This window comes from Galleria mellonella, unplaced genomic scaffold, assembly GCF_026898425.1.
Source record: "Galleria mellonella isolate WM207_F2 unplaced genomic scaffold, CSIRO_AGI_GalMel_v1 utg35, whole genome shotgun sequence".
NCBI classification, from domain to species: domain Eukaryota; kingdom Metazoa; phylum Arthropoda; class Insecta; order Lepidoptera; family Pyralidae; genus Galleria; species Galleria mellonella.
In genome coordinates, this window is record NW_026442082.1 from 5,433,361 (window position 1) to 5,447,581 (window position 14,221).

A 14,221-nucleotide genomic window follows, 5' to 3' on the forward strand; every position below is an offset into this window, starting at 1 on the left:
TCGACGAAGCAAGTGTCCCTTTTCGGGAATTTGCATAAGAAATGGGCGGTGACGTCACACCACACCTAAGTTTTAACTCCAAGTCTTCGGAAATGGATTAAGTGGATGTGTAGGTTTAATAAATGTATTCACTGTTTGGTGCTTGACAACAGTGGGAGCTCTGAACAAAGACGTCTATGCAATTAGAAGAATTAGGCAATTAACAGACGTGGCGACGGCTAAACTTGTATATTTTAGTTATTTCCATAGCATAATGTCTTATGGCATACTGCTGTGGGGTAAAGCAGCCGATATAAATACTATATTTGTTTTACAAAAGAGAGCCATACGTTCTATTTATGGTATGGGTTCAAGAGAGTCATTACGTCAGTGCTTTAAAGACTCAAATATCCTCACAGTTACTTCACAATACATTTATGAAAATATTATGTATACACGGAAGAACTTAGCGAGTTTTAAAAAACTCAAAGACTGTACAAGTAGAAACTTACGCAATATAAATAAGCTTATTTTACCTAAATGCCGTCTGCACAAAATCAGTAATTCATTCTATGGTAATTGCATAAGATTTTATAAGCCCTCCCTTGCTAACAAGTTGTTAAACTAATCGTCGCATAGATTGTTTAAGTGCAATAAAGAATACATATACATCTGGAATTCAGCACAATGGTTTCCAGGGGGGTTCGTGTGGAGATCGACTTGATAGCTTATATTATTAAGGGACTGCTAAATGCCGTCTAAACTGCCGGAATCTGCATTAAATCTGACAGAGAGGCAATTCAAATCTTATATTAAACAATTTTTATGTAAGAAAGCCTATTACAGGATAGACGAATTCATAGATGACAACATATCAAGTAAATAATTAGTTTATTAGCATACAACGTTATAATTTTATTTTCTCATTGCTTTCTTGATTTAATTGATTAATTTTAGAAATATGAAAGCGTAGCGGTTTTTTGTATTAATTGCCGCATGCATTCTTATGTAAAATGTGAATACTATAACTATCAGATGGCAATTGTGAGTAGCTTTGACGTGGTCTAGTGTTTTGAGTAGTCATGCTCACTAAAATGTCCAGACTTGTGGCGGCGTGGTGGGCCGGGTCATTGGGCTCCCTAAAATATGGTCGAGCGCAGTGATGGCTGGCTCATCCGTCATACTCGTGAACGGGTGCTGCTTGTAGGGACTGGTCTGCTCTAATCACTATGACTGATTTCCTCTTATTAATTGTTTAACCAGTTGGTTATGTATTCAATTTTTTTTTTTTTTTTTTTTCTTTTTGAGTATTTAATTGAATTAGTGCTAATTGGTGGTTTGTATTCACACAATTAAACTTAAAAATGTAAAATAATAATAAAATTATTTAAAAGAGCATCACGCAAGTTTCTTGCTCGTTCTTCTTGTGATGAGACAGCTTTCCGAACGAGCGGTAAATTAAAAAAAAATGTAATGACTTTTCAAAAGTGCTTCAATGTAAGTTTATTTGAATAAATGATTTCTATTCTATTCTATTCTATTCTATTCCTTCTCATTACTGACTGTAAGATAAAACACCGCAGTGCAAGCGTTTTATAAGAAAAGATTCTATCTGTCGAGGGGGACTAACCTGGCATCGGTTTCGTGAGTTTTTCTACTGTTGATGATCTGCAGTTCTTCCTCAAATCGTATATGCACGCACACACAAATTCTTACAGGTTCTTCAGGGCACATACAGTTTAAAACTACACAAATTACATTTATTTTACAGGAACAAGCGTACACGCCACCATTCAGTCGGTACTTTTTATTCGTTAAACTAAGGTGGAAGGAAAATAATATTGACGGATTCCAATATTGTAAACAATCTGTGTTTTATTACAAAGAGATTAAGGCTTTATTTTGAACACTGACAATCCCCTTCCACCCCCCAAGAAAACTAGAGGGGAAAGGGATTATCAGTAATGGGACTATCAGTCCCATTTCTAGCAATATACCCTATTAGGTCATCTTCTACGTGGTCCCCCCTAGAAACCATCGTGCTGAATTCCAGGTGTATTCATCATGATGGGCTAACTGACCTGCCCTTTCATCTCATCATCTTTCACTGGTGCCCTGCCAGCGTATACCGTTAGCACAGGCGCTGTTACCATCTATTGAAGTGCTTACAAGAAACAATTATCCTACTATGATCTGTTTCAATAAAAGTTAATCAAGACGCTATAATAAGAATAATTCATCCGATTATTTGGTTATTAATAGGAATTAATAAATTAATCAACAATTGTCAATCCAACAGTATGTGTGCAACATTCTCCTTGGCAAACATAGTAACACATTGTCGAAATGTCGCAATGAGTTATTTCAAGACAATATCACTCACTCCGCTAAAAAGATATAAATACGGCAACACGGCTCCAAGCAATTATCTAATAATTTACTTCAAGATGCCTGGTTTTTTTTTGATGGGTGAAAATGGTATGGTAACGCCGTCTGCGCTAACGGGATACGCTGGCGGAGCACCAGTGAAGGGTGGTAGACGAGAATGAAAACAAGCCAGTTAGCCCATCATGATGAATTCATCAGGAATTAACCATGATAGTTTCCAGGGAGAACTGCGAGGTAGTCGACCTGGTTGGGTATATTGCTAGCAATGGGATTCATAGTCTCCATTACTAACAATCCCTTTCCACCTCAAGATGTCTGGTTAGGTGAACATGTGTCACAAAATATGCGCGAAAAATATTGATAGTCAGTCTTTAAGTGTTGGCAGTCACACACTTACCAATGGTGGCGGAATTAAACAAAATCATTCTAATCAAATAACCAGTTTCGATGTTTGTTACTCAGTATATTTAAAAAAAAAACAATGTGATCCCAGCATAGAATGGGCTACTCCTTTCTTTCCCGTGGATATCGTAAAAGACGACTAAGGGAACGTAATGTGTAAAGGATGGACAGCAGCGTCCTTTTTTAAACATCACCAAAGCCTAACTGCGGTTGTCAACTTGCTTGCCAAACTTAGTATCTACTAGAAAAACCCCCCAAATAAAGGGAGGCCTATGTTTAGTAACGGACAGTTAAAGACTGAAATGATGATGACGATAGTTTGCGATAAAATTTTGTACACTGATTAGATTACATATCTTGGATCGACGAATACAGTGTTTTTTACCTTGATGCAGACAAAACCAAAAATTACACACATAGTTCATTAATAAAACTAGAAAATGTTTTAATAATATAATTTATTTGGTTATCTTTTAATATTTATTAATCTTACATAAATCTTTACAAAATAAATAAGTACATCGTACTCGCTCTTCGACTTTACAAAAGTACTTAATACTGACAATCATCACAATGACTTCATAAAGGCACACGAGAGATGAAAACTAAAGAAGAATGTAATGTAGTCGTAGCGTAATGTAATGCAGTGTAATGTAATGTAATGTAATATATATAGTACATATTACATATAGTATATGTACATTATTTTAATAAACATTTACAAAAAAAAATTGTGTAGCACCAACACTAATCTATAAAAGATCTTCAGGCACCAAATAATTAAATTTTTTTGAAAATGTAAATTAAAAGTTCTCATATCCATTTGGCGCCTAAAATGCAATTACATTGTTCATCAGTGATTTTTCAATAACAAAACTAAATAATGACAAAATTAATGATTAATAATAAAAAATCGCAATAAAATCCATAACTTTATATTTAAAATTTAATTATTGATTTATTAAGTCCTTATTTCAAACGTGTATTATTTATTTTTAAGTAATGTTTTAATTTTGTCTTTTCATTAATCTCATATTTGATTTTAAATCAAATAAATTTTTATCTTTACTATTATAGAGGGCGTGAAAATAAATATAAAATAATATAATTATATACTACGACAGACAAATATACTACAATTAATATATATAAGGAGGAATAAAATATAACTATATAAGGTATGACTTCAAACAATAATTTATATACATGATAATAATTAAGTAATACATATATTATTTATTATAATACAGTAAATATATTTATTCATGAATTTAATATTATCGAATAACAAAGATATTGTCCTGATTTGTGGTTTTTACAAACTTAAAAGATGAGATCTATCCACCTTTTTTTGTCTCTAAATAAACTTTGTTGTATAATAAATAATATTAATATCATTTTTAAAATATTATTTTATAAAAAAAAATATATTTACATTTTTACATTAAAAATAAAATATTCTTTAAATAAATATTTTACACTAAAGTAGCAATTAATGTAAACGAACATACGATTGTGATGTTTATTCAATCAGTTCATTATACAGAATATCCTAAGAAAACTATGATGAAAATTCAAATAAGATTTTATATTAATTATTAATTTGTATAATTACATTATATAAGTAGTATTTACATTAAGTCTACCAATATCAAATGTGTAAAACCATATTACTGACATTATTTTACACATTCGAAATATACAGTTGAGAGTGTCTCTCATTTTATTTGCATAATCATCTCATTATATATTTACTACTACTATTTTTTTTAAACTGTAAAATAGTTCAAAGGTTGTCTGTAATAGATTGCCCTAGCGATAAGACCGCCTTTTGTACTCTTATGTGTATATTTCAATCTGTATTTATGTTACTGTATTTCACTTAAATTATTCACTTGGCATTGTATATTTTTGTTTATGGTGCAATAAAGAGTTAAATAAATAAATAGTACATACATTATCAAACAATATCACTTATAGAATGTATCCATATAAACAAGTAACGAAAAATAATTATTTACTTTATTTAGGAACGATATAAGCCTTTATGGCCTATTTAATAAATAACTTAGCCTATTGGCCTAAGACTAACGGCATAAGTCTTTATTTATAAACGCATAAGGCCACCTACGTACCAATGTAATTCGACATCACATGTAATACATTATATTATATACATAAAAAGCACCTAATGTAAGTCAGCTTACATGCCATTTAAACCACGTGCCACTACAATATTTCTAATATCATAATAAAGTGTTTATTAGCAAAAAATATATTATATTTATTTTTTCAATACATTTGCTTAAATAGAACATTTTATATTACTAATTTTTTTTTTTATATTTTGAAATATTTAACAAATTACAATTATGAAATATAAAACAAAAGTCTCCTAACTGTCAATTAGAATTTTTAATCATTTTGTGTACTTAGATTTACATTGTATTGTTAGACAGTAAATCTCATTTGAACGCTAAGATTATCCGAGCATAACAACTGACTATATATTACCTATACATCTGAAGATATTCGTTTTAATATATTTAACGATTTAATAATATCATAATTTTACATACGGCAACGAAAATGTGAGGCTATTTAAAACATTTTTTTTTTTATAAAAATATACATATATAATAAAATAATTACATATGTCAGTTCCATTTAAACACCTGTTGTGTGAAATTAAAATAATCATTGTATATAAAGGTGGGTAATGTATAGTAATACCTATATATTATAATGACAATATCTATACATATATTGCCCCAATAACACAATAACCAGAGGGAGACTTTGTACAAAAGTCGATTGCTTGGGTACCTCTGTCCCATTCGTGTTTTAACCGTGAAGCAGTTGTGTTTGCATGGCTGTGTTCCGGTTTGAAGGGTGGGATATGGCGTGAATTTACAGGGTACAGAGGAATAACACCTGAGTCCTCAGGAATGGCAACGCATGGGGGGTATCATGGGCGAAACATTATACTCTGTTATGTCCATGGTACTGCTCATGTCTATAGGCGATGGTTACCACTTTCCATCAGGTGGGCCGTCAGCTTGTTTGCCGTTCTATGTTGTATAAAAAAAATATCCAATATATAATATGGAAAAAAAGAACCCGCTCATAATGAATATAGATGTCCAACTAGTATGATCGATATCGCAATGGGCTAGATATCGGATATTACCCATCTATAGTTGTGTGCATTTCAAAATGGTGAATTATAATAAAAATTTTGAAAAATTAAAACATGAAACTCATAACTATTGAGCAATCAAATAAATTTCAAAGCGAACGAAATTTAAATCCGCACTTTCTAACCTATGCCGAGTTGTTTTTTAACAAATAACTTTCACAAACTACAGTAGAATAAAAAAAATCAAGGAGCATTTAATACGAGTATCATTGAGATAAATTTTGTTTTGATTTTCGAGTTATCGCTTCAATAAATGCCCATTAAGAAAATTAACAATCACGACGCTCGGACTTTTCTTACTATAGTTATTTGATTAGAATTATTTTGTTTAATTCCACTACCGTTAGTATGTGTGTGACTGCCAACACTGAAAGATTGAACACTAGAAGTTTCACAACATTCCATATTAGCCATTAAAATAGATAAATAAATAGATAAACACTTTATTTGTGTCATTTATGACACATGTAAATTAACAACTGAATTCATGCAATCAAATGAAATTACATAGTTATAAAAAATAAAACAAAAGATATTGTACAAAAATATGAATCTCCGATTCATCATCATCATATCAGCCTTCAACTATCCACTGGTGAACATAAGCCTCCTCTTTGGGGGTTTGCCAGTAGTTGCCACATTTGGCAGGCCGATTGACAACCGCAGTTAGGCTTTAGAGATTTTTTAAGAGAAACGTTGCTATCCATCACTCGCCCTCTCTTAGACGATTCTTACGACACCCACGAAAATAGAAGGGGTGGCCTATTCTATACCGGGATTACATGGCAATCTCCGATTACCACTTGGAAATTTCTGCAAAAAAACTTTTGCATTTTGGGTGCGGAAAAGTTAACACTTTCGCAGAAGGGCCGGACAAGGCTTCCAGCAGTTTCTAATAATATGCCTGAAGATGCCTCGTTTAGAGGTGAAACACGTGACGCAAAATATGCGTGAATAAAATAGCAGTCGGAGGTTAATTGCTAATACGGAAAATTGTGAAACTTCTGGTAGTAATAGTGGTGGTAAATCTTTAAATGTTGGCAATTACACACATACTAAAGTTAGCAAAATTAAACAAAGTAATTCTAATAAAATAACCAGTACTATGAACTTCGGCAAGATAACACCAAGTTCAGGTAAACACTTTCTTACTTTGACCCATTAATATCGCTTTTAACTTTTAGACTTTCGCATTGCATGGTTTAACTTTTACTTTGCGTGGTTTATGATTATGGTTGGTTTATTTCCACATAAACCAATGGCACTTTACTAAAAAAAAAACTTCATTAACATTACATCTAGAACACCTAAAATATACACAGCCTAAACATGGCAATGGCAAATTAATTGTCAAAAACAATTCTACATCACAATTTGGTCCGTTCCGGGAGCGGGGACGGAGTTCTAGTCTCGTACGCGTCGAATAGTCTACTATTGTTTACATTCACCGGAGTGGGCTTCACTTCGTTGATTTCCTGCACACTTTCAACCACAGTCTCTTCAGTTTGCTCCGATGTGTCTTTCTGTTCTGGAACCTTCTCTGCTTTGTCACTAGTGTACTGACGTTTGCGTCCAGGCCATTTTCTTGATAATTTAGCAATTAGCGGATGTAGAAGTCGCTCGTCGTACATATCTGTGTCTTTGGCCGTGATTAGACTGATTATAACACCAAGTGTCACACATGTGATTGTTCCAATCACCGCGTACCACATGTAGGAAATTGAATACATTGTGTGTAAACCGGAGGTTCTGAAAAAAATATACATATTTGAATAAATTTTTTACATTATAGTTTTATTATGCAATTTCGAATAGCGAACAAGCTAAGGGCCAGCCTGATGGACAGTAGTAACCGTCGCCGTAATCATGAACAGTACCATGTATATTACAGATTGGTCATTATTATCCATGGTTTCTGCCTACCCTAATAGGAGACAAGCGTGACAGATATGTATTTACATTATTGAATATAATGTAAAATGTAAAAATTGTAAATAAAATATTACTTCTTCATTTATTACAATAATATTATAAATTTTAAACTTATTACAAAAAATACTTTAATACATTGTGTGTAAACCAGAAGAGGTTCTTTAAAAAATTGCACCTTATTTTAAATACAATTTATTCATTAATTTTTATTTAATTATTAAATTTTAATTTAATACAACATTAAACATTAATTTAGTTATTATAATTTATTAGGAAAACTTTGAATAAATTATTATAATTATCAGGAATGGCAATGCTTGAATAGTATCATGAATGGCACAGTATACTCTGTTATGTTCATGTGTATAGGCGACGGTTACCACTTACCATCAGGTGGGCCATCAGCTTGTTTGTCATTCTAAGTTGCATAAAAAAAAATTAAAAAAAATGCTTTTACAGGGTATGGTCAGACCATCGACCAGATGTACTTTTTAATTATTATTTATATTTAAAAATTAAATATAATTTGGAAACAAATTTTTATGATATAATATAAATAAGCATAAGTACGTATTGGTTTCAAATTAATATTATAAAAAAAATGTATATACACATACATATCTTAAATAAAAAGGTGGCCATTTTCAATTATTTAAAAATGAAAACATGTTTTATATACACTGTTTATTATGTTATTATAAACATATTGGTAATTATTTTATCGTTTTTTAATATTCAATTTAATTTTACAATATAATTTCTCCAACATACTCAATAATATATGTACGTTATGGCAACCCTATTCACACACACACATGGCTAAAGTTGACCTGTTTTGGCAAAGCATTTGTATGGAGACACTGTATCTATACAATTTAAGTGTATATCTATATATAAGAAAAGGCAATGTTGATAATGAATCATAATATCCTATACTTACATCACAGACTCGGCCGGTTTCTTGACAGGATGGCTGTGATTCATGGCTTGGAACAGCGGTGCCAGTTGCAATAGTGTCTCGTTCACTCCAATAGGTAGAGGTTTGACATTGTACAAGCTTTTAGTTGAATTTGGACAGTTCTGGAATTAAATTTATTTTTATATGTAAATCATATTTTTTTGAATTTATTATAATATTATATCTGTCTGATGGTAAACGGTCACTGTAGATTATGAACGTCTGCAACACTAGGGGTGTCACGTGCACGTTGCTGATCATGTGTGTTTGAATTTCCGGTGTTTCTATAATTTGGTAATCTCAAAAATCTCTCGTAAATTATGTTAATAAATTTAATTATTTTTACCTCTACGGATAAAGGCAGCATCGCTACACTTTTGTCCACATACATCAGCCGGCCAGCTGCCATCCAGGTGGTGATAAAATGCGATGCCAGCATGCCAATGGTAGCTCCTTTCCCGTTAGCCATTGGGCATATGGTGGCCAGTATGAACACCCCCAGAAGGGCCCCAGAGGTTGCAGATGTCACAAGCAGTGACCCTTCCACAACGCCCCCCACTATTCCGACGCAGAGCGAGAGGCACATGATGAGTATTGCTGGAAAGAGACAAACGAATACTTTGAGCTATTTGAAGACATTATATTCACTGGTAGACACATTAATACACGTAATGTCCCGGATTCAATTCCCGGTCGTATCATTTCCCGGTTCTTACCTTGATTTCTTGTAACACAAGATCTTCTGATTAAAGGATTAGGTGATTGATACAATCGTGAAGTGCTCTTCATTTTTATAAGAGCCATAAACTGACCAACCCGACTCTAACCCGATTTTGTTTTATATTGCTAAAATATATTTGAAATCTCCAAGCTCTAAGTTGCTCTACAGTTATAAAGAGTTCTATGAAACAATCCGCATTGAAGACACCAGCAGAAGAATCAAAAATCAAGAGAATTAGTAAGTTTACTAGATCCAGTACAAAGACATGTGCTTAAGTACTTAAGGCTCATTTATTATTCTTCCCTGAAATTCGCTTTACTTGCATACTGTCTTTCGGTTTGAAGATTAAGATATCTTAGTAAAATTATTGGGTGTTGGTTACTCAATATATTCATGATCCAAAAGTCTGCAACGTCTAAGTAATATCTTTGGTATCCCAAGTATTCATAGAATAGTCAGTATTTACCATTAGTGGGACTAAATGCTTGAATTATTAACGAGGGTTTTTAAAACAAATCTTGCCTTTGGTCGATCGAGGTTGGGATAGAATGAAAAAGCAAAACCGTGATTCTAACTCTATGGCCAAAATTGAAACACCCTAATCGGTTTTTCGTCCCTATCGAGAAAAGTCTCTAAACAAATTCCTTCAAAGCTTGTAAATTTTATAAAAGTCCTCAGGAATGGCAACGCATGGGGGGTATCATGGACGTAACAGTATACTCTGTTATGTCCATGGTACTGCTCATGTCTATAGACGACGGTCGCCACTTTCCATCAGGTGGGCCGTCAGCCTGTTTGCCATTCTAAGTTGTATAAAAAAAACATTAAGAAAAAAGGACTAACCATAAACAACTCCAATGATCTTGATGACAGTCAGTTGCTGTTTATCAGTGGTGCCCTTGAAAGCCGGAGCGGCGGATACGAAGTCCTCCCACGTCACAGTTGCCAATGAGTTTACATTGGAAACCAAGAAACTGGAAACCGAATTTATTTATTAAATAAATTTCACTGCATTAGGTGTTATTTTATGGAAGTCCATATCATTGGGTAATTGATTAAAGAATGCAATCATCAGATATACAAGAGTTAGTAAAAAAATCAACTTTTCCGAAAGATGGCAAAAGAAATTAATGATAACACCTTTAAACATTATTCACCATCATCATACCAGCCGGTAATTGTCCACTACTACATATAGCCCTCCCCCATAGACCGCCTTTGCCATGGGGGGGGAGGGTGTTGCTAAGTGTTGTTACACTTGGGCAAGAGATTTGGCAAGTTAGGCTTTGGTGATGTGGTGATTAAAAACTTTTACAATAATAAAATTTCTCTAAATTACATCGCAAATAAATTGCTGTATCTCACCTCAGTGCACCGTTGAAAAGACTGCCCAGAAATAGACCCAGCATACCGGGCAAGAAAGAGAACTGGTCTTCGACATAATAAGGCAGGACTTCGTCCGGCGCCGCGATGCTCCCAGACGCAAAAGGATCACAGTACTGGTACACAGAGTACAGTACCATCCCAACGATCCAGGATAAACTGAATAACACGCTGACTGCTGGCACGTTGGCTAGGAGCATCCTCCTCACTTTGGACTCATTGGATAAGGAGCAGTATCTTTGGACGAAGGTCTGTTGACATCCATATATGGATAGAGACATGAATAATTGGCCAATGAACGCTGAGAGGGTGTCAACACGCACTGTCGGGTCTCCAGTGAACCTGTAATTAAAAATGGAGAATAGGAGATAATTTTTTCATCATCGTCACCATACCAACTGCCATTTAACCACTGCTGAACATAGATCTCTCCCATAAAAAACAGTTCTAAGCCACCACATATATATTGTCATAATTTTTTACCAGAGAGAAAATGTCCATGGTACTGCTCATGTCTGTAGGCGACGGTTACCACTTTCCATTAGGTGGGCCGTCAGCTTGTTTGCCATTCTAAGTTGCATAAAAAAAAACTATTAAATTCGTAATTATATCTGACATAGTTTTATTAAGGGGAGGGGGGGGGGGGTTAGTAATGTTGACTACCAGTCTCATCGTGCTGAATTCCAGGTGAATTCTGTCTGCCTTTTTTTTCTTTTTCTCACCTATCATTCCATAATGGTGCCCCACCAGAATATACCGCGCAGGCGGGGTTATCATTCCATTATCAATCATTCAAAAAAAGACAGTTTTATTTTTATAATTACATACATTTTATGCGTGAAAAAAAAACCAAATCAATACAAATGTACTCATCATCATCATCATCATCATCATGATATCGGCTGTTAAATGTTCACTGCTTGAATATACTACTACTGCCCACTCACTACTCTCTCCCAGTCAACCATAGGGAAGTGTCAGAATACTCGAATGCGGTACTAGTAATTATTGATATACATACATACTAAAATTACATATATAAACGTATATATAAATAAATATATATGAATAACAAATATACTATTAATATACAAATATAATATATTATTATCTCTTATCTCTCCTCGTTATTGGACATTTTCATAAATACAAAGATTTGTATCGCGCGAGGACTGAACCCGCAACTACTTTTTTTATAACATGACTTTAATTTGTTATTACTAGTGATTGTTGGCACTAGGTGGTACTTTGAACACATAACTGATAACGTTACTAAAATAAAAAAAAAAACACTTATTTTTTTACATTTTGTGGAAAAATACGTACTTTTTGCAAATAATATTGACATGATACGAGTTTAATTGCTTCATTTTGTTTTCTACTGTTTATGTACGCGACTTCGTTTATGTTTTTATAGTATTTTTTTTTTTTATTTTTATAAGCAACTTCAAAAAAAGGAAGTTCCACGTTAGACTGTTTGTATTTTTATTTGCTTTGTTATTATTTAGATAGTCAACTTTCACTATTGTTTTATTTTGTTGTCACTTTATGATAATATTAAAGAAATAACATTTTAAATTCTTTGACGGGTATTTTTTTTTAATTCCTATAATCTTTATATTGACCAATAATTACTTTAATACACACTTTTTCATTACAGTTCAACCATTTCCTCATGAACGCTAACGTACAAACAAACAGATTCATAGAGGGGAAAAGAATTGTTAAGAGAAGAGAAAAGAACAGCCCTACTGCTAGCAATATACCCTATCAGATCGATCTCCACGCAATTCCTTCTGGAAACCATCGTAGGTGATTGTGTGGAAATGGGTGATAATGCCTGCGCTAACGGTATACACTGGCGGGGCACCAGTGAGGGATGATAGGTGAGAGTGAAAAGGCAGGTCAGTTAGCCCGTCGTGATGAATACATAAGAATTCAGCACGATGGTTTCCAGGGAGGACCGCATGGAGGTCGACCTGAGAGGATGTATTGCTAGCATTGAAACTGGTAGTCCGCATTACTAACAATCCTATCTCTCTTTGTACTTACTTATTACACTACTGTAACAACTAATATGTACCATGTGGCATGCAAATAAATATAAATAGATAAATAGAAATAATACCCACTTGAAAAACTGGAGCCTGCCCCCCGCTATATTGCCTTGTACTACATTCTGTGGTCCGCCAGCGCGAACAGTTCCTTGTATTATGAACGCGGCGCTCACTAGAATCATTGTTGTTGTTTGTATCACGTCAGCTCTGAAAGATAATATTTGAACATTTAAAGAAAATATATTTATATATAATATATATAATTAAATAAACAGTTTATAATTACTCCTCTCCATCCAAAGATTGCTTGGAAGAGATCGCTCTTAGCGATAAGGTCGCCCATTGTTTTCTCATTGTTATGTCTTGTAATTGTTTATATTTATAATAAGTTTACTATTGTAATCTTTTGGAGGAAACAATAAAAAGTCCCACGAAATGGGTCACCGATTTCGTTCCCGTGCGTGTTGTAAGAGACGACTAAAGGAGTGCGAGGGATGGGCAGCAGCGTCCCTCTTAAAACATCTCTAAAACCTAACTGCGGTTGAAAATCCGCCTGCCAAGCGTGGCAACTACTGGCGAAACCTACCAAGGGGTGAGGCTTATATAAAAATCAACAGGGATATGGCGTGAATTTACTGGGTACAGAGGAATAACACCTGAGTCCTCAGGAATGGCAACACATGGGGGTTATCATGGGCGAAACAATATACTCTGTTATGTCCATGGTACTGCTCATGTCTATAGGCAACGGTTACCACTTTCCATCAAGTGGGCCGTCAGCTTATTTGCCATTCTAAGTTGTATAAAAAAAAAACCTTAATTTACATAATGCAGATACATAAGTATTTAGGGAAATTATTAAATAACTTCCCACCATTATTTTCATTTAAGCTGTGTTTTCCTCGCGTAAACCCTTTTTTTCCTTTCCTAAGAAAATTTCAAATTTATACAAATACTAGATGTTATTCGTGGTTTTTCACGTATAATATCGTATTAAGTTTAAGTCGGAATTATCAAAAAACCTAGTATATAATATTAAAATAAGATATTAATCGGAAACCATTAATCTAATTTGGTTATTTACATGTAACTAAAGCAAACTGACGCAAGTTTAATTGTAGTTTAACAACGTTCCAAATAACTGTTTCTTATTTAGATAATTCGCTGTACATCATTATTGTATTGTCAAATGTAATTTCAGA

The 14,221-nt window shown here is 33.6% G+C and overlaps 1 protein-coding gene across 4 annotated transcripts in view; it reads right to left on the reverse strand.

Annotated features, from left to right (window-relative positions):
- Positions 1-3,210: 3,210 nt before the first annotated feature.
- Positions 3,211-14,221, reverse strand: part of LOC113513395 (sodium-coupled monocarboxylate transporter 2) — a 68,109-nt gene continuing 57,098 nt past the window's right edge. For all 4 annotated transcript variants that reach the window (XM_031908102.2, XM_026897388.3, XM_052896901.1 and 1 more), the window contains exons 5-10: positions 13,095-13,226; positions 10,945-11,304; positions 10,423-10,553; positions 9,205-9,455; positions 8,841-8,980; positions 3,211-7,717 (exon numbers count right to left, since the gene is read on the reverse strand). In XM_031908102.2, coding sequence (XP_031763962.2) covers positions 7,336-7,717; positions 8,841-8,980; positions 9,205-9,455; positions 10,423-10,553; positions 10,945-11,304; positions 13,095-13,226 — 1,396 coding nt within the window. In that variant the 3' untranslated portion in view covers positions 3,211-7,335. The remainder of the gene's footprint in view (positions 7,718-8,840; positions 8,981-9,204; positions 9,456-10,422; positions 10,554-10,944; positions 11,305-13,094; positions 13,227-14,221) is intronic.